Raw genomic sequence first — 27,127 nt, 5'->3', positions numbered from 1 at the left:
GAAAATCTGACATGGCCCCCTGTCTTTATCTGTCTAATTCCATCGTGTATTACATTTATTGGCCACTGAGAAGTGTGATAGAAGATAGATCTGTTATCAAGATGTGTGTGTGTAGATCAGATTATATAAATGCTGTATAAGAAACTTACAAAAGTGTTTGGTAAATAGTCTGCTGGTTATACTCCTGTTGTATAAATTAGTGCACTCCTATATTATGATTTTCAGAAATTGTGTATTCCATCAGTTAACGAGTGACCCAGGTTACTTTGTAAACTATCAATTTGTAGCAGAGATATTTGTCTGGATTTATTGCTTGTATGTTGCCATGACCACTGTGTGAGATGATTGCATGTCTTCCATATGCTGCACGAAAAGGGTTCTTACATTGTGAAATGAAAATTAAAAATGGATACACTAAGATAATTTCATGAAAGAAAATGTGTTTAAGTTACTTACTAATATTTTTTAGTGTTGCTTTGCAAAATATTTTTTTTCTTTTCAGTTATTGAGACCCTATTGAAATATTACAGCAATGGATACAAGAAATGAGAGTATTGTTCCCAGTATCACTCAGTTGGAAAATTTCCTTACAGAGCATGACTCTAATGTTGTTTGGCTTCTAGTTGGTATGTAAAATATATTGTGTTGAATATTACTTTGGTTTTATATTCAATATATAAGCATGTGTACATCTAATAGAAGAGCTGATTAATATGTATCAGTAGTTCTGTTGAATGTGTAGATAGCCCACTCTCTCCAGTGTAAAAAGCAAACTCCAAATATTTTCAACCAGTTAATTTAAAAAATAGGGCTTAACCCAGCAGTAATAACTGTACTTCCACAATTCCGTAGGGCCTGTAAAAGGGAGCTCCTCCACCAGGCATTTGGTTGAGGCTGACTGACCCAACAACATCTGGTCCCCCCCCAATCATCTCCCTCCATGACCTGAACCATACTGACCTCCCTAAGGATTCATATTAAAAGTTGTTGCTACAATGTGGTTCTGTTATAATATTATGTTTAATTTTGGAACCACTGTTATGATTACTGTTACTATGATTATGATGTATACTAATGACATTTTATGTTAACCATCCTAAGCCTCATGGGAGGGCAGTACAGAAATTCAAGAAAATTAAAATAAATTATTGGCTTCATATATTCTTCCCCACTCATCTCCCTACCAAAAGAAAAACCAGTTTCTACTTTTGTCATCATGTCATAAACAAATGGCAACTGTTGGTCATGACTTCTGCTACTTTAGCCTTCAGTAAGGATAGATAAATAGTGAATTTCCCCCCCTTAAAATCCAGCAGAACATATAGGCAGATCTGCATTAAAAAAAAAAGAAGCAGTTCTTGCATCTTCAGCAGTTCTGTCTCCTGCATGAGTGACTGGTTGTTACAAGGTTAGTAGAGAGCTTTATTGGGCTATGGTATTGCTAGCTCTTTGGTTGGTTTGATATTACAGCTGCACTACTGATATTACTGTTTATTAATATGAGCATTTTAATTTGCAAGTTGAAACTTGTCTAAGGTACATGTTAATTTCTTTTGCAGCTACAATTTTGTCCTGTGGCTGGATTATTTATCTAACCTATTACAATTCCCGGAACATTGGATTTGTTTTAACATTTGTTCTTAACAGATTATATAAAAATGGCTACATTCATATTGGTAAGTCATCTTTGTGTTAATGTCAATACTTTAGAATAAACCCTAAACTGTTTTGGCAATGATACAGGCCCAGATTTAAGGCCTTTTATTGCATTATTTCAACAAAAATACAAGAGAACAAACTGAATGTTCATTTGTACCACTGAAATTAACAGGACAAAGTGTGTGTGTGTATTTAATTCCAGTGGTGGTTTACTTAATCAGAAACCTTTCTTTAAATGCAGGTTCCTTTTCTTTCTCTGTTCTATCTGGAAAAGTTATGGTTCGAGAAATCTATTACATTACACCAGACATGTCTATCAGGTACTTAAATTATCTGTTTACCAGTTATTTCAGATCTGCAAGTTGCACTGCTTATTCACAATAGTCAAGACTACCTTCAGACAATGATATAGCTCAGGTGGTGTTTTTCATTTTGAACTAGTGTACTGATGTAATGAATATGAACACTATAAGGTCAGATAAAATATTCTTATAACACAAAACAACCTGTTGGCAATTTTCACTTTATTTGCCCTTTTACTAAAATATAGATAATGTTTCCAATGCCCGTTCCAATATTTTCCTTGAAAGAAATGTGTCCATTAGTTTTTTTTCTGCACTACTTCCTCCTTCCTCTCTCCACGTTGTTGAATAATATGCTACTTAGGAAGTACCCCCAAGGGTTTCTATATAAGTTTTAATGCAAAGGAACAAGTATTTTTTTTTCTTTTAACAAAAATTCTCATTTAAACAGTAGTGTATTCCAATGTTATTTTGACAACGGCTGGAAAATATCAATAAAAACACATGGTCCTGTTTTTTATTTTTAAATAAAAAAATAGCAGTCTTCCCTATGCTGGGCCCATTTGTTATTAACTCCAATTCCATTTCATGCCTAGGATTAATAGAGAATAGAGATCAGTTTAGAGGCTTAGGATGGTCTTTTCAGTTCCTTAGAAAAGTGATACAAAACTTATTAAAATTATTATTTGGTATTGGCTGCTTCCTCTAATTATGTAAACATGTATTTTAGAATCCAAGATGGATTCCTTATATTTCGTTGGTGGAAGATGTACAATCCAAAGCAGAAACAGCATGGTAAGTTTCTCCAAAGTTTAATACACTAAAAAGTTGTGTTTTAATGTTGGATTTTCTGTCTAAACTTTTCCACAAATTTCAGGGGATGTATGCATCCTAATATCAACCTTGGGCTGACTTACATAAAGGGCCACCTCTCCTGTTATGAACTGGTGCACCAGCCATGTACTTCTTAGCCATTCTTTCTTTCTGTTTTTCTGCCTCAGGCCTCATCCCAGCTGTTCATGTGGAGCAGATGTTAGAAGATGTTAGGGGATCCCTGCCCCATATTTTAGAAAGTACTGTTTTGTGCCTGTTTTTCCAGGTTGTTAAAGATTGAGAAATTGTTTTAAAAAGTGGTTGTCTCCTTACATCTGTAAACCGCTCCGCGGGAGCGGTAGTAATAAAAGGGTAAGGACAATGTGGGAGGAGAATGGGCAGGCCCTGTCCGGGATAAAAACTTGGAGGGCCCAATCAGGAGCCGCGAAGCTCCAAGTGTCAATCCATTCACACAGCTCCCCATTGGCTGGTTGGTGCGGCCTCGCCTGGGCCACCCGGGGACTCACTGCAGCAAGCGAAGAGCCTTTGCCGCTGGTGCGTACCCGAGGGTCGACCGGGGGGTAGGGGATGGCTTCCATGTGGCGAAAGGAGCAGGCCCGGCATGTCGGAGAAGTGCCGGGCCTGCTCCTTTCGTTGCACTGAAGCCAGCGACCACGGGGTGGGGGTGGGGAATGGCTTCAGCTCAGCAAAAGGAGTAGGCTCGCTGGGCCTGCTCCTTTCAGTGTGCTGAAGCCAGCGACCGCGCACACACTCCCAGCCACCGCGCTCTTCCCCCGCCCACCCCCTCACCCCCGCCCACCCCCACCACTCTGCCAGCATTTCCCCGCACACAAGCGCACACATACACACACACACGGCCATTTCCCCCCCTCGCCCCCGCGACCACTGGACCCTTCACACACACCCCTGTCCCATCCCATTCCACCTACCTCTCTGCCTGCCTGCATGCCTTCCTTCCTTCTGACTTCTTGACTTCCTCTCTTTCTCAATCTCCTTCCTGTCTCTCTGTCTCTCCCTCTCACTTGCTTCCTGTCTTTCTGCCTTACTTCCTTTCTTACTTCCTTTTTTCTCTCCCTTCTATCCATCCCTTCAACCACCCCTTCCCCTCCTTTCTCCTTCCCATTCCTCCTTCCCTCTTCCACCTTCCTTTCCTACACTCTTCCTCCCCATCCGCTAGTGCCCGCTGTATTTTTTTACAGCGGGCTTAATTTCTAGTTTTACAATAATTTCACAAAAAATTCATGGCATTTATTTATCTTGCCACAGCTTTAATATCAAACATATTTTTAATGACATAATACTTTACTTCATGGATTAGAGTACAAAGTCAAGGGCAACTGTTCACATCCTCCCTATTTCCCCTTCTGGGATTTTTAAATTTTCAGGGTGGTTCTCTCCAATCTTACTATCTTTTTAACTGTAGGGATGACAGACCCTGGTGGGGACGGAGGGTCCTGGAAGAACCTGAGAAATCTATTTAGCTAATTTTCATCTGCTCTTAACTTTTTGTGCATTATGGCAGTGGTCCCTAACCTTTTTATCACCGGGGACCGGTCAAAGCTTGACAATTTTACTGAGGCCCGGGGGGGGGTAGTCTTTTGCCGAGGGACTTTTCCGCCACCTGAGCCCCTGCTCCACTTGCTTTCCTGCCAGCGTCCCTGACTTCCCGCTGCCTGCTGGGGGGCGCTGCCAGCAGCAGCTGTGCAATGCCATACTGAGGGGGAGCTCCAGCCGTGGCAGTTGCTGGAAAGCACCAAAGGTGAACTGACGGCAGAGTGGCAGGGCAGCCCCCAATGCAGCAGCTGGGGAGGAGGACGAGGCAGAGCCGCAGCCCAGTATCGACTGACCCACGGACCGGTCCCGGTCCCCGGACCAGGGGTTGGGGACCACTGCATTATGGGACATATTTAGTTCTAATTAGACTGGGGTTGTTTTTTTGTTTGTTGTTGTTGTTTTTGCTCCTGTATACCTTGAGGAGCTCCCTGTGTAGTTATAAAGGTATGCTTACCCATCTATAGTTTTTTGCTTTAATAATTATCTGGTGAACTGCCAGTTTACTATTACATAGGAGTGGATCCAACCACTGTTTCGGCTGGTAGAAAAGTAAGGAAGAGTCCTCTTTAATAACCCAAAACAGTTATACTGATGAACTGCATGGATAAAAGCAGGGGCTAGATTCAGTGGGAAAGCTGGTTAGATCGCCTTATATGGATCAACAAAAAATATCTGTAAATATTGAAAAAAGAAATTCAAGATGAATGCTGCCCTTTAAGCATAAAGCAGGGGGCTTTTTGGAAGAGAAGAAATAAACTTTCACTTTTTATCATTGTAGAAAAATATGTAGAGTACAAAGACTCGTGGTTTGAAGACCCACTTTACAGAAATGGAATCTTAAAGCAGTTCATGTCTCCTGGGTACACGTAATGGGTTTGTCTGTAAAGTAAAAAAAATCCTCTAGGTAATTGTAGGAACTAATTTAATTAGGTCATGACTCTTTGTAACTGAAGTTTCAGTGCCTCACCAATGTTCTGCATCATTATATGTGATAATGTGTAATTTCGAAGTTACCTTTTCAAACTACCAGTGAATAAAATTAATGTGCTATATAGGGAAATATCATCTGGTCATAACAGTATTGTGTATAATATAAGCTTCAATTTAGGCATGAAAACAGAAACTGGACAGATGAAGATGAGGAAATTATTAAACTGCAGCCTTACAAATGGAAGCCTGACACTGTGTTGCAGTCATTGTAAAAAAAGTAGCCATATGCAAACCAGTGTCCGATTGTTGAGAACTCTGAAATTGTTCTGAGAATATGCAGAGAATGCTTGGTGGGAAACAGGTAGACACTCAGTGGAAGCACAAGCTAGTAGCTGCCTTTTTCCTTCCAGTTCTTGTTTATCTCTATCCTTGAGGGTTTATCTCTTATCCTTGAGGGTGACAATTAGAGTAAGGAGATAATTGAAAGGGACGGTGGTGGTCTGGAGGTCCCGCTTCCCTGTGTGTTTGCCTACAGTCCATTCCAGTTTCCTTCCTGGTTCCAGAGCAATAGATTATGCAACAGACATAGCATGATTTATCTATAGCTGTATTTCCAGAAGTGAGTGTAATATGCAGCCAGGCCCAAAGTCCACACAAACATTCTGCTTGCTTAATTTTTTTTTAATGAGCATAATTTAAAATATCACATTTGAAAAGTTTTCCTGGCAGAATGATCTGAGGATGAAATTTGTAGAAGTTTGAGCTTGTTTTTTTTTCCTGGTTCAGGTCTGTTAAACCAATGGTCCCAAACCCCCGGTCCGGGGACCAGTACCGTTCTGTGGATCAGTCAGTACCGGGCCGCGGTTCCTCTTCGTCCTCTTCCCCGGCTGCTGCCTCGGGGGCTGCCCTGCCACTCTGCCACCAGCTCACCTTTGGTGCTCTCCGGCAGCTGCCATGGCTAGGGCTCCCCCTCGACATGGCACTGCGCAGCTGCTGCTCGCAGCATCCCCCAGCGGGCGGCGGGAAGTCAGTGGTGCCGGCGGAAATGCAAGTGGAGCAGGGGCTCAGGCGGTGGCAGCGACGTCCCTCGGCAAAAGACTACCCCCCCCCCGGGCCTCAGTAAAATTGTCATGCATTGACCGGTCCCCGGTGATAAAAAGATTGGGGACCACTGTGTTAAACCCTGAAAAAAATCCAGTATTTCTGAAAAATCCTGGATCCCAATACCAGTATGGTATTTGGAGCCAAGATTTTTCAGAGATACCAAATATCGGGGGGGGGGGGGGGGTTCCAACCCAAGAAGAAGAAAAGAAAGATTTTAGAAAGCCATCCAACCCTGGGGCTGGCTTGGTTTTTCCTTTGGCATGGTTTAAACCTGATCTGTATTTGGCTTAAGGGTATTTTTTAGCTCACGTTAGCCAAATGCACACTCCTAGTTTGAACTAGTGGGTACTACTGTGTATTGGCTATTGATGTTTTAGAAGATCATAATTGAAATTTCAGGCATGTGTATGCCTCTGTTATTTCACTAGAAATTGTTTTATGATACAATGTGTGTATATTTATACAATTATCACATTTATCCCGAAGTTCCTTTTTATTACTTTTTCGAAGTTATTTTAAGAACTGCTTAATAGAATGTTCATATTTTGTTGCACTTCATAGACCCAAAGGCAGAAACAAGATTGTATATCATGGTGAATGATTTTGAATTCCACGTTTACAATCGCTCTGAAGTTTATTCACGACTTGAGGAACTCTTTGGTTTGGAACCAACCATAATTCCACAGAAGAAAGAAGAAGAAAAAGCAGGAGAAAATGGGAGGGAAAGAACACAGTCAGATATTGGAAGGTAACACTACTAGTTTATTTGAGTTGCTGTCTGAATATTGTGTCTTATTTGGTAATATTATTTTGAGTGTTTGTTCAGTCTAAAAATGTTTAAATGGCACCTTCAGATTGTTTAGAGAGTGCATTTGAACACAAACATCTCTTCTTAGGCTGCTGGGCTGATTAGAAACTTTTGGGGTCTTGTAAGTGACAAAATTTGGAATTGAAATTCTGCTGATTGTTGAATGCTGTGCAGAAGGTTGCTTTTCCACCATAGCCTTAAAATGTGTGCTTGTGTGTAGATCTACTTCTCAGGATTAAAGAGGTTGCGTTTTTAAAGAAATAGTGGCAGTATTTTCTGCATTGTATAATTATTGGCTGAACTATTCTTCTTGAGTTAAAATCCAAGATTAATTTTAAAAAACTACAGTTTTCATGATTATGCAACTATTAAAAAGTAAAAAGTGGAAATTAAACTTGCTGAATTCAACATTGTAACAATAGGACTAATCTGACTAGGTGTATGCCATTTATTTGCTAGTAAAAGGCTTGCACATTACAGCTGGACTCCTGTTTTTAAAGGTTATTGGAATTATTTGCATCTGTTCCATTTCACATTTCCTTTTAGAGTAATTGTAATTAACTTTAGCAGACATTTCCAGGGGACTGGTGGCCTAAGAATTCTCTTCAGTGAATTTCTTAGGCAGACATCTTGGTGCAAGATACTTCATTTTTATTTAAGTGAAATTCTCAGAGATAATGCCTTGTCTTGGCATGAAATTTGAAAGGAAGGATTTAAACAAACAGCAATTTTAGGTATATTCCATGGGAAGGCATTTAATTATAATAATTTGCCATTGGCTTTTTTCTTACCATTTAGTTCTGTATTTGGAAAGTAGGGGTGATCTCTGTAAGTTTCTTGCCTCTCAGTTCAGACCCCTACTGTACCTGTTTGGTTTATGAAGATCTGCTGACCTTGAGGAACAAAACTTCAGGGGACTTCAAAGAGATGCAATGGGAGTAGGAAGAAAGGAAGTCCTATTCTGCAAGTTGGATGCAGGCCAATATATCCAAAGTGTGCATGGGCTGCTATATTTTATACTAGAGAACATGTGCTAGGCTCTAGTGGGAAGAAAGCTCCAGTTGTGCATCAGATTTTTTGCACCTGCCAGATGTTTCTAAAGGAGATTTAGAGTATGGGATAAATGTAAGAAAGAAGATAGTAGTGGCTTCTATATGTGATTAGGGCATCAAAGAGTTATTTCTTGCTTTTCATTATGTAAATATGCTTCCTCCCCCTCAGTGTTAAAGTGAAAAGTGAATCTTATGATCCCTCTTCATCATGGAGATCTCTTATTCCTGTCATCAAAGTCAATGTTAGCACTGTAAGTAAATACAGTCCTGTTTGCATTTTACCTGTTTCTTTCCTCTATCCAGCGTGAAAGCAACGCAAGCTGTGTATTGAACAGGCTTAGAAGCTTGCTACTGAGATAAGCGTTATCTTCAAATTAAAAACTTTGATTCTTAAAAGATTTCAGAAAAGCATTCCAAAATGCCTAACCTTTATAGAAACTAATGTAGGCTGGGAAAAAGCATTGAAAGTATCAGTTCTATGTCAATTTCTCATACAAGTAATGCTTGGGGATGCTCAAAATATGATACCAAACTATGAATTTCCCCACTGTTTTGTTGTGACTTTTGAGATCAGGGAAACCCACAAGGTTTTCCACTGACTGGATTTTAATGTGGGTAGTGTTTTTTTAATGGTTCTATCTGAATGAAAATTTGGAATAATGGCCAGTGGAAGACAAAGGGTATAAATTCTTTGGAAATATTCCCCAAGTAAATTCCTATGGTGACATTTGGCCTTGCCCCTAGGTGGTAGTCGAATGTGCTTGAGGAATATGAAAATGTGGATGAGCATTGTGCTATTAGAAATTATTGGTTCAGGTTTGGACAAATGGAGCAATCCCAGATATGTTTCCTATTTCAGAAATGTATTTATTTACCTCATTTTTCATTCCCCTTTCTCTCTGAGACTCAACGAAGACAACAGTTTTTTTTTAAAAGACCATTTAATACATACAGTAAGCAGTGTAATAGAAGTGAATTTCAAAAATTAGAAAACAATGCAATAAAAATAGGGAATAGTACAATAAACAGTGCTTTAAGAACTGCCTAAAACGGTAGCATTTCCACAGATCATAAATGTTTAACCCTGTTTTATAAAAATCCTCTCTTGAACATTTTACAGAACTTGAAAAGTATGAGAAGGGATTCAGTTACCTTATGTGTAAATATTGCTGGATCAGTCTAATGCTCATGTTACAAAAAGAAATTAAAAAATTAGCTGGTCGGACTGTATTATTTGCATATTAAAAGGAAGCATCACTTTGAAAACTGTTTTCACATCATCATGTTTTCTGTCTGTATAAAGCATTCATTGTTTTATATTTTAGTATAGAGCTGTGTCATTTATAGAATTCCATTATTCAAAGATTCCCCTGAGAGATTGCTTCCATATCCATACTCCACATGATAAAGAAGCTGTTTTTATTTTTATATTGCTTAATCTTTGTCCAACCCCGAGAGAAGTTCCTCAGAGAACTGTTAGATAGGTCACTTATAAGAAATGGCCTGCAAAAGATACAGTTCCTCTTGGGAAATTAAGATAAGTGTGTTCTGTACAAAATTGCCCTGTTTTCAGTGGCAGTATAATCACTGTTGTGGGTTTGTCCCATATAATATCAAATAGCATAAACAGAAAATATCTCATAAACAGCATCTATCATCAGACATCATAAATAGAAAAGACAGTTAATTGAATTCACTTCAGTTGTGGTGACAGTTTCCTCTTGTTTTATATGTTGTGAAAAACTTTTCATCACAAGTCATATGATATAAAGGTATAAAAGGTATAAAGGTTTCCCCTGTGCAAGCACCGAGTCATGTCTGACCCTTGGGGTGACGCCCTCCAGCGTTTTCATGGCAGACTCAATACGGGGTGGTTTGCCAGTGCCTTCCCCAGTCATTACCGTTTACCCCCCAGCAAGCTGGGTACTCATTTTACCGACCTCGGAAGGATGGAAGGCTGAGTCAACCTTGAGCCAGCTGCTGGGATTGAACTCCCAGCCTCATGGGCAAAGCTTTCAGACGGCTGCCTTACCACTCTGCGCCACAAGAGGCTCTTAGTCATATGATAATGTTGCTTAAATAATGAATACAGATTTTTATATCATAAACATGTGTAACTGCCTTGTTATTCTGTTTATAGACTCGTGTAGTCATTAGAAGGTCAGAATAGGATTTGGAAGAACCAGATTCTAATCTGTAGAAGATAGAGAGAAGAACTGGTTTTCTATACCCACTTTTTCCAGAACATACTTTGGAGAAGGTCCCATTCTTCCTCCTCTCTGCCTTCTAAGTGTAGCTGCAGTCAGGGCTCATTCCACTCAGGTTGGATAATGCACTTTCAATGTCTTTTTGGAGCTGAATTTTCCTGTATGAAACGGGAAGATCTACTTTTAAAGTGCGTTATGCAACATGTGCAGAATGGGCCCAGGTTCACTAACGTTTTATTTTTAAAGTCCAAGGGGAGATATTTGGAATAAGAAATATTGATTTTTTTATATCCCACTTTTCTCTACCAGAAGGAGTCTCAAAGTGGTTTACAAGCCCCTTTCTCTTCCTGACTCCACAACAGACACCCTGTGAAACAGATGGGGGTGAGAGAGCTCTAAAAGAACTGCTATTCAAGAATATCTCTGAGAGAGTTGTGTCTAGCCCAGGTCACCCAGCAGGCTGCATGTGGAGGAGGAATGGGGAATCAAACCCAGTTCTCTGGATTATAGTCTGCCACTGTTAACCACTACACCAAACTGGATCTACTCTTCTGTGGAAACTTGCTGAGTGACCTTTAGTCAATCATACCCTCTGAGGATAGCCTACTGCACAGGATTGTTATTAGGAGGGATGGCGTGAAAGAGAATTATGTAAGCCATGTTAGACAACCATCAGGGGGAAAGGTGTGTTATAAATGACGTGATTAAATAAATAACTCTAGTAAACCCTTTAGGGACAACTTATAATATTTAAAGTTGGAGCAGGTGTTTTATTTCTTTATGTAAATGCCTTTAAAAGATGACATAATAAACTGTGTTTCTCTTAAATTAGGGTCGTTTGGCCTTTGGGAATCATTATCTGCCTCAGACAATCTGCATTAACTTTGATGATGCTTTCTTAACATATACGACAAAACCACCTTCAAGTCATCTTGATCAGTTTATGCACATTGTAAAAGGAAAACTGGAAAATGTTAGGGTCATGCTTGTTCCAAGTCCAAGATATGTTGGCCTTCAAAACGATGAGTAAGCATTTGATACTTAGAGCATTAGTTTGTGAAAAATATTCTGATTGTATTGTTATTTTTGGTGTTGATTCTGTACACCATCTAATATGGGTTGGGGGAGGTTGGACTTCTATTTATGTCTGTTTCTCTCTTGGTCTGATTACTGAAGTTGATCTATCCCTATGAGCTTAGATTCTATTTTAGTGGGGAAACCATTAACAAATGAAATGTAGGGCAAGGATTAATACAACTTTTTTTGGAAAGGCAAATCAAGTCAGCAAAGTAGGAGAAAATTAGAACTATGGATTTTGTACTTGATTTGGGTTAAATTGCATCATGTAGGTGAAGGTGAGAATTCCCCCCCCCCCCTTTTGCAGTTTTAAATTAACTTAAATTTTTTGAAAATCTGTTCTTGTGGTTTTGTCTTTAAATGTTTGGTGAAAATAATTCTTAAAAGTTGTGACATTTCACATTGCCCATTTTATTCAATAAGAGATAAAGTAAGTAAAGGTAAAGGTATCCCCTGTGCAAGCACCGAGTCATGTCTGACCCTTGGGGTGACGCCCTCCAGCGTTTTCATGGCAGACTCAATACGGGGTGGTTTGCCAGTGCCTTCCCCAGTCATTACCGTTTACCCCCCAGCAAGCTGGGTACTCATTTTACCGACCTCGGAAGGATGGAAGGCTGAGTCAACCTTGAGCCGGCTGCTGGGATTGAACTCCCAGCCTCATGGGCAAAGCTTACAGACAGCTGCCTTACCACTCTGCGCCACAGGAGGCTCTTTAAGAGATAAAGTAGTGCCACATTATTCAGTACAAGTTACAAATATATTTTTATGGCAGCATTTTTTAACTTTCTTATGACCTGCCTTTTTTGCTGAAACTTGCCACTTCCCCCTTTACTTGAAGTACCATTAAATATGCAGTTCTGTAGCTTGTCATGTGTGTTAAATTCCGCTACCATAGGTGGTTAAGTGCCTACAGGCAATCCTACAATTGCAACCCATTTAACTAAAACACTTTTACTCCTTGCATGAACTGTTATGAAATTCCATTAATATAGTGTAGGTTTTCTCCAGCTTAAGAGTTACAAGCCATTGATACTCCACACATCCAGCAGTGAGTGGGCAAATTAATAAGCCATATATTATCCAGATTTTTGACTGATGGGTGCTAACATTCTAAGAAGCATTTTCTATAGAAATGACTGAATAGAAAATGACTCAGTGGCAACTTTATGGTCGTTTTTACACAGTATAACAGAGTACCTATTTTTCACAGTATAATACAGTACATATTTTTCTCAGACCACCAAGATTAATGGGAGAAGGCTTTGTTGTGATGCAGTCCAATGATGTCGATATATACTATTACATGGATGAACCAGGTAATTGTTGAATTTATGATTAAAGTTGCAATCTTAATATCCGTGATGGAAGCTCAGTTCCATTCAACTAACTTAGGTAACCAGAATCAAGATAAGCAGCTGTCTGACATTAGAAGATGCTGTATATTTAGACTGGAGTCCAGTAGCACCTTAGAGACCCAACAAAATCAGAGCTCCCTTCGTCAAGCTCTGAGTTGTATCAAGTTGTCAATATCCCAATCACAGTGCAACTTTAGACAGAGTTACACACTGCTGAGGTTGTTGAAGTCAGTAATATAAAAATTAACAAAGATGAGTGAAAATAGCTTGAAATGACACCAAAATGTAAAAGAAAATGCTAGCCCAAAGACACAAGGATGCAAGATGTGAGATCAGAAGTTGTTATAGGGTTTGCTTGATCCCTTTTCTTCTCTGACCTAGTTCCCTCATGAGAAACAGGTAATGAATCCACAGGAAGGTCCCATATTTATCTGATCTGATATCTCCCTGTGAGAGGGATCATACTTTCCCCCCAAGTTTTTAGTTGCTTAAGTACTTTAGCATACGTTTGGTTGAACTTCAGTTATTCAAGGCATAATTTGGCTGAACTTCAGTTATTCAAGGTAACTAAATATTTCTTCTATAAATGCCTTTGTCTTCACATTTCTGGGTTTGTGTTTTTTTTGCCCATGGGGCTCTTGAAGACTTGAAATACACATTTTTTATTCATAGTTTTATGTCAATTAGCTATAGACTTTTGCTAAGTTCTCTGAATATTCATTACTTAAGAATTTTTTTGTTTTCTTAAAATACAGGTCTTGTTCCAGGAGAAACAGAGGAAAATAATGAGGAAGAAACAAGTAGTGAGGACAGTAAATTGCAAGACCTCCCCCCCTGCTGGGGTTTGGACATAGTTTGTGGTAAAGGAACTGATTTCAACTATGGTCCATGGGCTGACAGACAAAGGTACTGCAGTCAGTCTTTTTGACAGTCTCTGTTGTAGTAGACAAAGTCTACACTTGAGAATATTTACCCAGGATTTGATGATACTGATAAGCAATATTTCTTACTTTCCCACAGTGCATTCAAGTACCTCCCTGGCTTTCCCAGCTTTTCTCTGATCTTTTCCACAATTCCTCTGATCTTTTCTTTGTTCTTTGCTTCAAAATTTTGGAAAATATCACAGCAAACCCTGGATGGCTTCTAATCACACACAAGTAGCAGCCATTTTCTCTCCCCAGTTCTCACAGAGGCTACTGGGGTGTTTTTTTGTAATGTTTTAAATGGGCAACTGAATATTGTAACATTAGGAATTCTGATGATCTGTATATCTGGTTCTATGAACCTCAGGTTTCATTTAAATAAAAGTCTCTACCCCTTTTGTTGTGAAGATACAAGGTGAAAGACATTTATCTGCAACAAAAGGGACTGGAGGTTTATTTTTTAAAGCTGGGAGTTGACAGAACCTTTTATAGGCTGTTACAACATTATATATCAGTATAACAATATCCAGTTATTGAATATTTTAAACAATGTAACTGAAAAAGCCTGGTAGTGGGGTTGGGGTATTGGCTGCTGCCCAGGTTCTGGGGCAAGAAAACATCTGTGAAACTTGCCACATGGAAGCCCCAATGCACTGTTCTGGCAACTGTATCAACAGCTGAAAAACTATACAAGCCAGTTGTGTAGAATGCACCAAAGAATGTTAATCACATGTTGTGAATTCCCGTGTTTGTTTTCCTGCACATGGTAGCAAAAACGGCTTCAAAGGTGATTCAGTTTGGGCAAGAGCTCAAGACCAACATTGGAATATTGTTTCATTCTCCCTTTTTGTGCAAAGCTTCAAAGCGACCTTCAAAACAAAGCAATTGATAACAGTGGCAGTATACATCCTCCACTGCTCTCAGTCTTGATATGATTAATAGATCTTGAGCATATTAAGATAAAGCTGAGATATATCTTTACTTGTCAGACATTTGAGGAATGTGACATTCAATAGCTGCCTCCTATTTACTGTCTCTGGATATTATTATAACCCATAAAATATCTTAAAGATGATAAATCAAGTAGTTTTCCTTAAGTAATTACTTTATTTTCTTAATTTTTTAGGGACTGTTTGTGGAAATTTTTCTTCCCACAAGATTACCAAGTCATGAAAGTCTCAGAAATTCCACAGCCTGGGAAGCCACGGCAGATCCTTGCTTTTGAGCTGCGTATGAATATAATTGCAGATGCCACTATTGATTTGCTCTTCACAAAAAATAGGGTAATTAATTTTAAAATATTTTTTCAACAAATGCTAAACTAAGATTAAACAACATAATAAATGACGTCTTGAAGATAGTGTTGGCTGAGTGCAAAGTTACATTTGTACATTATATTTTCTACCAGTCCTATAAATGTTCTTTTGTGGCTAGGCAAATCTATCACATTGTCTTAATTTTTCAAGACTTTGTGTACACCTAATAAGTAAAACTAGAAAATACAATTTATTTTATTTATATCTGCCTATAATGTACACTGAAATATACTCCTTTGTATGTTATCCTCCTCCATAAACCATAAAAAATAATCTGATGAAAAAGCTGCAGAAGGGGTGGAATCTTGAGAGCAACTAAGCGTCAGTCAAAGGAGAAAAAGGGAGCTGGGGAATGATGTGAGGATTCCCAAATTATTTTCTTCACCCCCTGAAATTCCTTGTGTGCAAGCCTTGAACTATAAATAAATATGCAATTTCAATACACTTGTCACAGTGGATTTTATTCAGCCTTTTGTGAACGACAAGTTTGCAGAATCATTTTTTTTTTGTTAGACATTCATCTCTTGAAAAGCCAGGTATAGGGAACACTTATGAACAATATTGAACAGGCAAGAAAAAACTGATGCTGGCTGAAATCTTCCCACCCTTTTGTGAGAAGTTAATGCAAGAGTGGGTGTGCGTGTGGAGGGGTGATGTTTTTGGTCAATTTCTCCCCATCTTTTTGTGACTTGATGTGCTTTGGGATCTACTCTCAGGAGTGGATTTTTGAAAGCAGAGGTAATCACTGGTGGACATCAGGTTACTTCAAATCACTTATGTATGTATGTATGCTTTGTTTAAATAAGATTTGAATTCAACCATCTATCTTTTGTAACTCAAAACTAATTTGCAACCATAATTTTACATTTACTAATGATAGGTCAAGCTGATCTCTTTAGGTACAATCTTTATGCTGATTTGTTACAGTTTTTTCATGAAATAGAAGAATTTAACACTACGAGAAGACTGATGAGCCTGCATAGCCACTAAACTCAGAAGGATTCAGTTTCACTAGTTAATTTGGTAGAATTGTTATCCATTCCTCTGCTCATGGCCTGAAATTAATAATCACAGAGCTTTAACTACAGAACTCAGCATTGCTCTTCAACTTTATTGTGCATGTTAAGTACCTCAATTTTTTGCCCAGGCTTTTAATCATGTATGGTCTACTAGCTCTGTTTCATTAGTCCTAGCAGTTTAACCATCCATGATTATGATAGCTTGAAGTGTGGTAGGGGAGAGTCTTGGTGCAAATAATTGAATTGATCCACGTTTTTATTGGCAGGAAACGAATGCTGTACACGTAAATGTTGGAGCAGGCTCTTATTTGGAAATTAATATTCCTATGACTGTGGATGAAAAAGGTAGCTTCAAGCAAAATATTTTGTACTCATCAGGGAAAATTAATTTGAGGTTCAAGTTTCAAACATTCATTTAGTTGTGGAAGTGTTGATTTGAGTCATGCTTCTCTGGCTTGTGATTTTTCTCCTATATGTTTACACGCTTTTGTTAGTTTACATTCAATACCGAAACTGTTTTTCTAACTTCCTTTATTTTATAGAGTGGATTGAATTTAGGATCAGGCTACTACTGCCATCTACCTATATAAGAGGACATTTTAAAGTGCATATTAGTGTTGAAGTATTAATGGCGCTGAAAATTTTGAAATGGTAAATTACAACAGGGAGACTTTTTTGGAACGGGAGAAATCCAATTTTGTCTCTTATTTAACATCCTCTTCCTTATGTTTGCTATTGCCTCCCTACCCCAGTTGCCATCAGGTCTCCTGGTCTGTTTGCTTTCCTTGTGTCACCTTCATCCTGGCCTCCTCTGAGACCCTGTACAGAAACTGGTGCCTCCACACAGCCTTTTTCAACCTTTTAACTGTGGGGGAGTCCCTAAATTATTTTTCAGGCTTTGATGAGCCCCAGAACCAGGCTGAAAGTGATGTTAGCTGGCCACGCATCCATGCCATGCCCGAGGATGGCTGGCAGGATGAAGAGGAAGGCAGTTTGAGATAGGAATAGGCATCCAGGCTTCACCCCATTTCCTAAGTGTGGTAACCACATGAGAATGCCACCCTCAGGTCAATGGAAATAGCCAGTTCCCTGCTTTCACAGCAATGCCAGGAATAGCTTGTGGCCTAGTCCATTAAGGCACGATATAGGAGAAAGGCTGGGTAGCCCCTGGGGACTGCTCAACAGAGCCCCAGGGAGCCCTGGTTGGGAATCTCTGATTGTGGTTGCAACCCAAAGTACACCAAACTCTTGCTGCAGGATTTTTTTAAATGTTTGCACACTACATATATTGCAAGTAGTCTTGAGAGCCTTATATATTTTTTAAGAACTGCAGGGGTTCCATGAGTTTGTATATCCATTAGTGGTAGCCACAGCTGACTCCACTGTGCAGATTTTCATATGTGCACAAAGACCAGCACTTGGTTGTTAGATTAATATATTTACAATGTTATGCTTTTGCACATATTTTTCCTGTTGCTGGCATATGTTACTTCTTGATTTCCCAAAACTGTATATGGAAGGCTAATAAATGTATGTATAAGTTTCCTTCATGCTTTATGGTACACAAAATGTTTACGGTTAAATTGGTCCAGTCTGAGCAGGTTGCTTATATTTGATATATAAGGGGACCGGAACATTAATTAAAAATTGAAATGATGATGATGTGGAGAGAGAGAAGTGCATTTTTATTCTATTCTAATTATTTAGGTTACTCTCCTACAATTAAAGGACAACTTTTACATGTCGATGCCACCAGCAGCATGCAGTACCGGACTCTCCTGGAAGCAGAAATGTTAGCTGTAAGTTCTGGAATTCATAAATACCAGATTGATCTAAGTATTTTGTTTTAAAATTTGCCAGAATATGGAGCATCAAAGAACCAGTATTTTGCTTTATTAGCATGTAAGTTATCATCTGCAGAGTCTAGGCAGTCTTCAGGAACAGCCTGACAGAAAGTGTGCTGCAGCAGTATTGGTCTACTTAAAGTCCACTAACAACCGTTGATGTGGGGAAATAGTGATTCTGTAACAGGAGCATTAATTTGATTTATGTAGGAACCAGAACTCTAAGCCATTGTGTGTTATGGTTCAGAAAGGGGAAGGGAGCTGAAATGAAGTAAGTTTTTTATCCTCCTTCGCTGCCCTCAGTGACAGTAACATCTGTATTGATCAAAAGGGAAAACCAATGCTTTTACAGGGGGAGACTGTAATCTGTCTTGATGCATCTGTCTTGATGCTGCTATCCATTTACTGGCTTCTTTGAGAAGCAAGAACGTTGAGGGGCAAAAATGTATATAAAATATAAGTTAAAGGTAAGGGTATCCCCTGTGCAAGCACCGGGTCATGTCTGACCCTTGGGGGGACGCCCTCTAGCGATTTCATGGCAGACTCAATACGGGGTGGTTTGCCAATATAAAATATATGAACAAATAATTTCATAGAATTCAGTGTAATATAAAAATATAAGAATATGCTATAAGGGAATATTTCATTTTCATATGGATTACCCATGTAAATCAAAAAGTACACCAATATTATAAATGACTATGACCTGAAGTGTTTTGATTGAAAGGTTCACAGGTCAATTCACTATAACACAGTTGGGGGGTGGGTGGGCTGTGTTATCCTGGGTATGCACTTTGCTTTTCTTAGTCGGTGTATACCAAATACATTTCTCCAGGCATCTGAGTGAGGTCAGAATTGTTCATATATATTTTATATACATTTTTGTCCCTCAGCCCATTTGGTTCTCACCTGTTCTTCAGGCTGGGTTTTTTGTTGTTGTTTTGTTTTGCATTTCCCTTTTCTTTGTTGCTCTTTGAGAAGCAACCAAGGTTTGGTCTGATAATCGTTTAGTTAGTTTTCTGATTGTATAATGAATAGGTTAATAAAAATACATTTTTGGAATTCAGTTTGCGGCTTTAATGCCTCTTAAACCTTGCTAGGCCCTCACTAGACCATTTAAAATTTTCAGACCCAGATCCATTTCTTTAAAAGAGATTAGACATAAGGTGAGCATGTCTACCCAAACCATAAGACGCGCTGAAATTAAGAACTCTTTTCGCTTATATTATTTGCACAGCCCTCAACTGTATCCACATTCGTATCCTGAGAGGATGTTCTGTTTTTAAGAGTTGTATAGAGAATTTAATCTCTTCCTCATCATACTATTGTAGTAATGAAAAAAAGTTGTGCTTTTTTACTCTCCCCCCCCCCTTCTGGAATCATCCTGCTTTCCCTGTGAATTCCATATATTACAGACAAGTGCTGAATCTTCCTTGTCTTCTTTATGTTCTGAATCTTCTTTTATTTATTTATTACATTTCTTGTTCACCCTTCCCCAGAGGCGTTCAATGTAGCCTATATATATCTTGCCTGTTCAGCCCTTCCTGTTCTTAGAATTACTGTGGAAACGTTAGTTCCTGCCAAATCTGTTACAAGTACCTGCTGAGATAGATTGAAGTCCAGTAGCACCCTTAGAGATTAATAAGATTTTCAAGGTATAAGCTTTTAGGAGTCAAAGATCCCTTTGTCAGATATATCCTGAAACTAGGGTAACCTTGGAGCAATGCATGTTTCTTATTGTTACAGCACTTAAAATTATCATGAGTATTCAAAGATACTATATCAATTCACTCAGTAGCTGCCATCCTATCTTGAATTAAAGTACAGTTTAAGGATTTGTTTTGATGCAATGTAGAAATGGGTTTTTCATGCATAATAAGGTTGACTGATAACTTTGCTTTGAAAGCAGATGAAAAAAAATGTATGCAAACTGGAGTTAATTTCTAGAAGTTTCCGTCTAAAAAATAAAAGGCTTGACTTTGGAATATTTTTTAAAAAATTAAATAAGCAGGAAAGTATTTTTAATTATCACCAGGGACACTGTTATTACTTTACCTTCTCAGTTGTTCCTACATTATCATATTATGATATGATTGCTTTTGTGTTTTGTTCAGTTTCATATTAATTCCACCTATCCCCGGATATGGAATATGCCGCAGACATGGCAATGTGAAGTCGAAGTATATAAAGCAACCTACCATTTTATCTTTGCACAGAAAAGCTTTTTTACAGGTAATGGATCAGTTTAATGTATAACATGTATACATTATTTTTTTTAAGTAATAGCAATACCAATAAGAATGGGGTTTTGTATTAACAATGGTTCAAAAAAGATATTATTTTGTTACTTCATTTAATTTTACTTCGATCATTCAACCAATCTGGAGAATTATCACAACAGCATAGAATATGTGCCTGCACTGCAATTGCAGTGAAGAGTTTTTTGGTATAGCAGTTATCTAAATGATTTATGTCTTGGAAGAATTAATCAGTTCTGCTGTTGTCTTGATGCATGATGTAAATACTAAACTGGAAATATCAAAAGCTCTTTCCATCCTAACCCCCACTGGGTTGATTAACCCTAGTTTAAGTAGTTGCACTTTGATTTCTGGTTTGCAGCCAGGACTTCCATAGTGTATGATAAATATACAATAATGTATTTAAATGCAAATATAAATATAAATTGAATGCAAATATAAATTACAGTACCTCATTTTTTAAAATGTTCTAAGCCAAACAGATGAGTAGTAGATGAAATGTTTTATGTTCCAATGGTATTTTACTGAAACATGCAAAGCTTTCCCTTTTGAAATTATTTTAAATGCTAAAGGGTTTGGGACAGTTAATCCATTCCATTTTAATAGCCTCTCTTATGAAATGTACTTATTTAAAGTTGCAGTCTAATTAAGTTTATGATCAAACTGATCTTTTTGTTGTCACTGGATCGGATCCAGTTACCCACGTTCTCTAAGTCTTCCTGTGGTTGAGGGAGATTTGACAGAGGGCACTTTTCTCTGTTGAAAGGAAACTTACAAGAAGGGAATCATAGGATCCTACTTAGTATAAGAGAGTTTTAGGATCTAAACCGATATGACTACTATGAAACAGAAGCATTTGACAGGTTAGCTCTCTTTAAGGCTGCAATGCAAGCCAGTAAGAATATTGACTCACATAATTCTATTTGCCTCAGAGGCTTCTGTAACAATGGATCCATAAATAAAATAATGGCTTCCTGCCCAGGAATACAGATGTCCTACCAAAACTTTTTAATGCTCATAGAAATGTAACAGCTACTGTTTTCTAGCATGGGACAATCTGGGCCCTCATGAGGGAGCAGGAATGTCATATATCTTCTGGCTGCGGCCAGGATTCTCACGAAAACATCATAGAGATCCCACATCCTGCCGGTACTCCAACAACTTGGCTGGCTCCCAGTTGAATTCCGGATTAAACGTAAGGTTTTGGTAATCACTTTTAAGGCCATACTTAGTTTGGGCCCAGTGAATTTGAGAGACCGCCTCCCTGCCTATACCCCCCAAAGAGCCCTACGCTCCGCCGCCACCAACTAGCGGCGGATCCCTCGCCCCAGAGAAGCACGTCGGTCCTCAACAAGGGCCAGAGCCTTCTCAGTCCTGGCCCCCACCAGGTGGAACGAGCTCCCTGAGGAGATCAGTGCCCTGCCTGAACTTCCACAGTTCCGCAGGGCCTGCAAGAGGGAGCTCTTCCACCAGGCATTAACTTGAGGCCGACTGACGTAGAACAACTGAAAGAACCAACCCATGACTGAAAGAATCAGCCCCCAATGTTACTGTTAATTGTTATTTATAATGTGGTTTTGCAATGTTCTGATGCCTTATTTGAAAGTTGATGTTACATACTGTTGTCACTATATATTGTTCCATGTAATTTGTATTATATAATGTTCAATGTAAACCGCCCAGAGCTGCAAAGAAATGGGCAGTATAGAAATATAAATAAATAAATAAATAAATTTAAAAAACCAAATGCTTTTGTGGTTGGAAAGTTCAAGGACCGGATGGTTTTCACAATACATCAAAAAGAAGTTATTTGCTGTATTTTAATGTTTTTTCAGCAGGAAAGATGAAGATACAGACTTTTACTTAGACTTAATCTATTTTCCAAATGATCTGCAATGCCATGTGCCATTTATTTTCAGATTTAATCCAGGATTGGTCCAGTGACAGTGCCCCTGATATCTATGCATTTGTTCCCTATACGTGGAATTTTAAAATCATGTTTCATCAGTTTGAAATGATTTGGGCAGCCAATCAGCACAACTGGATTGATTGTTCCACAAAACAACAGGAAAATGGTAAGACATATGTCTAAATATATTTCTGGCAAACATACGACTTCCCTTCCCATATTAAGAAGTAATGCTTACTAAACATAAAAACAATCTCACCTGAAGAGAATTCGCTTGTCCTGTTTTGTGCAGGGTGGTGGTGCTACAGATGACCCTGGAATAGCAATGTTAACTACTTGTTCTGCTATCAGTTATTCCAGTTTTTAAATTTTAATTTTTTTTCAATGTAAATATTACAAGGGCAAATGCAGCAACAGTGAACCTGGAAGATTTAATTTACTTGTATATTATAACAGCTGTATGCTTTCTGGAATTGTTTGCCTTGAGATTATGAGTTCACTTTCTGACAGTGATTTCTATTAAAGTGGATCTGCAGTTCTCTTAGCAAGGAGCAGAGAAAGATGCAAACAAAATCCAAGTGACCTTTTCTCTCTTGTTCTAAGTGAAAGTTAACATTAATAATTTTGTGTTTATTTTATTGTGATGTTTTAACCTCATTAGCCACCTCATGTACTTATTGGGCATGGTGTCAAATCCTCCTTCCCTCCCTGTAGTCAATGTTACCAGAGCTGTGTTCCATGACTGAAAAAAATTGATCTCCCAAAGTTGTTATTTCATTATAAATGTTCCCATAGATTATTAAGACAATTATTGAAAATTACATGTATTGAACTGTTATAATGTTTTATTGAAAGTTGTACGATGTTACAGACTGTATAATATTCCATGTAAAGTTATACAATGTTCAATATAAACCGCCCAGAGCTGCAAAGAATGGGCGGTATAAAAATCCAGATAGATAGATGATATATGATAGATAGATGATAGATAGATGACAGATAAAATTCTCAGACTTATTGAAATGAGATGGATGAGCCCAGACAAAAAACCTTGATGCTTCTTTGCCTCAGCTATCCTGATATGCTGGGAATGTTTCATGTATGGTTAGATGCAGTGCAGGTTCTCATATGTTACTAGGCATATGCAAAAACAAAAAAATTACACCATTTTGGATTCAGCTTGAATCCGAAGGACCCTTCCCAGGCTCAGATTTGGCTGAATTGATTTGGCTGAATCCAAATCAATTTGATGCCATAATAACCTATGGCACCATTAAAGTACATGAGAAATCCCCCTTTCTGTCTGTTCTGTGGTCTTGGGCTGGGTAGGGGTTTATGGTACAGGCACCAAATTTGCACCATACCTGCAATAGCCTCTCCTCAAACGAACCTCCAAGTTTCAAAAAGATTGAACTAGGAGGTCCAATTATATGGGCACCCAAAGATGGTGCCCCAAAAGACATCAATTTTTTCAAAAGGCAAGGGAAAATAAATTATCTGTTCTTATCTTGTTTCCCCTTGCCATTGGAAACAATGAAAGTTGGATGGGGGCACCTTCTTTGGATGCCCATAGAAGTGGACCTCCCAGTCCAATCTTTTTAAAACTTGGGGGTTCTTTTAAGGAGAGGCTCATGCAGCCACGCTGCAGATTTGGTGCCTCTACCTCAAACTTCCACCCACCCCTAACTATGGAATAAACAGAAACGGAAGAATTTGGTCTGTTTAAACTGTAAACTGCCCAATTAAAGTTGTATAGTCTTTAGAAAGACAGTTTTAAATTGGATGGCTGGTATTTGAATTTTTCTCTTCTCTTGTAGTTTATGTGGCAGCCTGTGGGGAAACATTAAACATAGATTTTTCTTTGCCTTTTGATGACTTTGTTCCAAGCATCTGCAGTACTAAATTCTCTTTAAGGGTAAGTGGCTTTATTCTGTTTATGATACATACGTTTTCATGCTAGCACAATCCTTCAGGGGTATTGGTTTGGACCTGGTTACAAGCAAAGGAAAGTCTACCATTAAAGAGGAAAGAGCTCAAATATCATTGTTCATGACACTTTATGAAATCTGACTACTTTCTACTGTACATATGGTCAAAATTATTTTATTTTATGCTTGATAATCTTCGCTCTCTGTGGTAGCTTGTTTAATAGAAGGAAATCACAGTCATTTATGTAGCCTGATCAGCTTGTTCCCCTCTTTAGCAAGAGGATGAAGATGGAAAGTGTACTGTCCATGTTGCTGGGAAGCATTGCTCTTCAAGTAGCTTCAGCAGCTCTTTAGGAAGATGATCTTCAGCAATATGAGAACACAGTATTTTGCAATCCACTATGTCCCTCTTGGCAAGAGATGGGATGGATGGAAGTGACTTCCTTTTCTCATATAGTGAAAAGGGGTTCCATATTTTGGTTCAGCCTGATAATGTAAGCTGTTATGCCACCACATTGGATTTGGTTTAGCATTGCGTATATGACAGCAGTTAGCCAAAATTTTGTTTGGTTGTTCATAAAATATCATTAATTGCTTGATAATGCTCTTGAGTAGCAGAAATAATTGTCTCACCAAACTTTGATGGGAGAAAGGAAAATCAGTAACATTACCTTAGGCTATATCAACCTTTTTCAACCTTTTGACCATGGAGGCACCCCTGAAACTCTTTCAGACTTTGAGGCACACCGGAAGTTATGTCAGCTGGCAACACTTCCTTGCCATGTTTCCCAGAAGTGCCACACCTCCCCTCAAGCCCCAGAGCTAACCAGGGGCCTGGCTGGGCCTAGTGCTTAGCTGCAGCATGGAACCAGAGGCATTTGCTGGCAGGGGCTCCTGGGAATTGTAGTCCATGGACATCTGGAGGGCCGCAGTTTGACTACCCCTGCCTTAAGGGCTCTTGCAGCACCCCACTGGTTGGGAAACTCTGGGCTATATGATTGGCTTACCATGTAAAATGCAAAAAAGCATTCCTTTTAGAGTAGTGGTCCCCAACCATTCTGAGGCTGGGGACCGGCAGGACATCGGGCCACGCCCGCACGGACCGGCTGTGCCCGCGGGCCGCGCCCGCGCATTGGGCTGCGCCTGCGGGCCGCGCCCATGCATCGGGCCGCACCCGCACATCGGGCCACGCCCGCACATGGGGCCGCGCCTGCGCCGCGTCCGCACTTCGGGCCGCGCCCGCGCATCGGGCCATGCCCGCACGATGCGCGGCCCAGCCCTGATTCCCTCTCCCCGCCCTCCCGCAGTAAGAAGCTTCCCGGGCCGCAAGCTTGCGGCCTGGGAAGTTTTTTACTGCGGGGGGGGGGCGGGGAGAGGGAGCCGCGGCCCGGCGCCATGGCCTTCGCGGCCCGGCACCGGGCCGCGGCCCGCAGGTTGGGGACCACTGTTTTAGAGGAAGAAGGCATCTCAATAGGCTTTGAAGCAAGGCTGACTTCTTCCTGTCTCCTCCAGTGGTTGGATTCTATTCCAGTTACTGATCCTTCCTGAGAGAAACATCAGGATTGTTAAAGAGGTCCGTTTCTTAACAATGCTTCCAACCATAGCATCTTAAGACTCCCAAACTTAACCTTGTCCAAAAGATCCCCCCCCCCATTGCTGAGTAAAAGAAGGCAAAGGGGGATAAAAAGCCTATACCTTCCTCTCTGAGCTGTTAAGAACATAGCATCCTTCTATGCTTCTGGCACTACTTAAGGTTTTGCTGGCCCTCTTAGAAGACACGTGACAGAGGGGAGTCTCCGAAACATAGAGGGAAACCGTTACAGCTAAGACAGATATTATGGTCAATATACTTCTCTCTAATGCTAGGCTGCTATCATTTGGGATGTGGTTATAGTTGTTTTTGACACCTTCTTCCTCCTATGCAAATGACTTGAACATTTTACACTATAAATTAAATAATCTCCCCAGGGCACTAACAAAAGTCCTTAGAATTGTCTTGTATACCCAGACCAGTACCAAGAACTGTAGTGTCCTGAAAGTTTTATATATATATTTTCCCAAGAATATGAATGTCAAAATGGGTATAAAGTCAGTATTGTCTAAAGTGTTTTCCATGCTTTTTAAAGATCATTTGTGTGAATATTGGATTTCATGTTATATTTTCAGGGAGAAGGTCTAGATCTTCACTTATTTCTTCCAGACTGCCACCCTAGTAAATATTCACTCTTTATGTTGGTAAAAGATTGTCATCCTAACAAACTAAATCCTGAGTCTTGTAATTCTGCTGAAAGTCAAAGTGGTCAAAAACCAAGCAAACCAAAGTGGAGAAACATCACTCAAGAAGAGTGAGTTCATCTTTCTCTTTATCAACTACAAATTGATTCCTGTGTTTTTACTTTGCATTTGGAAATTGTTTAACACTCACAATTTATTAGAATTTTTTTTTTAAAGGGCTGGCTGGGTTGAATGCTGGACTGTTCCAAGTATTATGCTCATAATTGGCTATGCATGGCATCCAATTTATCCCCAGAAAGCTGATGAGCAGTTAAAGCAGTCATGTAAGTATCACAACATTACTTTTATTGTTTAAACAATGAGGGAAATGACAAAGTTTTTGTAGAAGCATTTTGAGGAAGAAACTGTCACCTATGCAGAATAAACAGAAAACCAGCAGAAACTTTGGATTTAAACCATGCCACTATTGTGTAATCTCTTTCTAGGCTTTGAGTGGATTAAGCTACAGGGACATTAATTTTATTTTGCAAAATTCATATCCTGCCTTTCTGACCTAGAAAAGGTCACCATGGCAGCTAACAAATTAAATTAAAACATATCCGCAGGGCCTGTAAAACGGAGCTCTTCCACCGGGTCTATGGTTGAGGCTGGGGTCAGCGAATCAGGGACATCGCTCCCCCCTAGGAGTTGGAGTGTACGCTACTCCCCTATCCTTTCCTCTTCACCTCTTAATAATTGGGGGAGGGATGGGATTTTTAACCTCCATGTTAGTAGATTGATGTTTTAATGGGAATTTTAATGGGATTAGTTGTT

At 39.3% G+C, this 27,127-nt stretch overlaps 1 protein-coding gene across 22 annotated transcripts in view; it reads left to right on the top strand.

Moving 5' to 3' along the window:
* BLTP1 (bridge-like lipid transfer protein family member 1) overlaps nucleotides 1–27,127 on the top strand; it is a 156,844-nt gene that overhangs the window by 19,297 nt on the left and 110,420 nt on the right. For all 22 annotated transcript variants that reach the window (XM_077300402.1, XM_077300401.1, XM_077300400.1 and 19 more), the window contains exons 3-19: nucleotides 503–626; nucleotides 1,560–1,676; nucleotides 1,901–1,979; nucleotides 2,692–2,756; nucleotides 6,945–7,131; nucleotides 8,413–8,494; nucleotides 11,283–11,476; nucleotides 12,764–12,843; nucleotides 13,638–13,788; nucleotides 14,932–15,088; nucleotides 16,407–16,485; nucleotides 17,848–17,939; nucleotides 20,099–20,216; nucleotides 22,162–22,317; nucleotides 23,969–24,066; nucleotides 26,246–26,424; nucleotides 26,531–26,637. In XM_077300402.1, coding sequence (XP_077156517.1) covers nucleotides 533–626; nucleotides 1,560–1,676; nucleotides 1,901–1,979; nucleotides 2,692–2,756; nucleotides 6,945–7,131; nucleotides 8,413–8,494; nucleotides 11,283–11,476; nucleotides 12,764–12,843; nucleotides 13,638–13,788; nucleotides 14,932–15,088; nucleotides 16,407–16,485; nucleotides 17,848–17,939; nucleotides 20,099–20,216; nucleotides 22,162–22,317; nucleotides 23,969–24,066; nucleotides 26,246–26,424; nucleotides 26,531–26,637 — 2,035 coding nt within the window. In that variant the 5' untranslated portion in view covers nucleotides 503–532. The remainder of the gene's footprint in view (nucleotides 1–502; nucleotides 627–1,559; nucleotides 1,677–1,900; nucleotides 1,980–2,691; nucleotides 2,757–6,944; nucleotides 7,132–8,412; nucleotides 8,495–11,282; nucleotides 11,477–12,763; nucleotides 12,844–13,637; nucleotides 13,789–14,931; nucleotides 15,089–16,406; nucleotides 16,486–17,847; nucleotides 17,940–20,098; nucleotides 20,217–22,161; nucleotides 22,318–23,968; nucleotides 24,067–26,245; nucleotides 26,425–26,530; nucleotides 26,638–27,127) is intronic.

This window comes from Paroedura picta, chromosome 10 (genome assembly GCF_049243985.1).
Source record: "Paroedura picta isolate Pp20150507F chromosome 10, Ppicta_v3.0, whole genome shotgun sequence".
In the NCBI taxonomy this organism is placed as follows: Eukaryota; Metazoa; Chordata; class Lepidosauria; order Squamata; family Gekkonidae; genus Paroedura; species Paroedura picta.
This window is presented reverse-complemented; position numbering and strand designations above follow the sequence as displayed.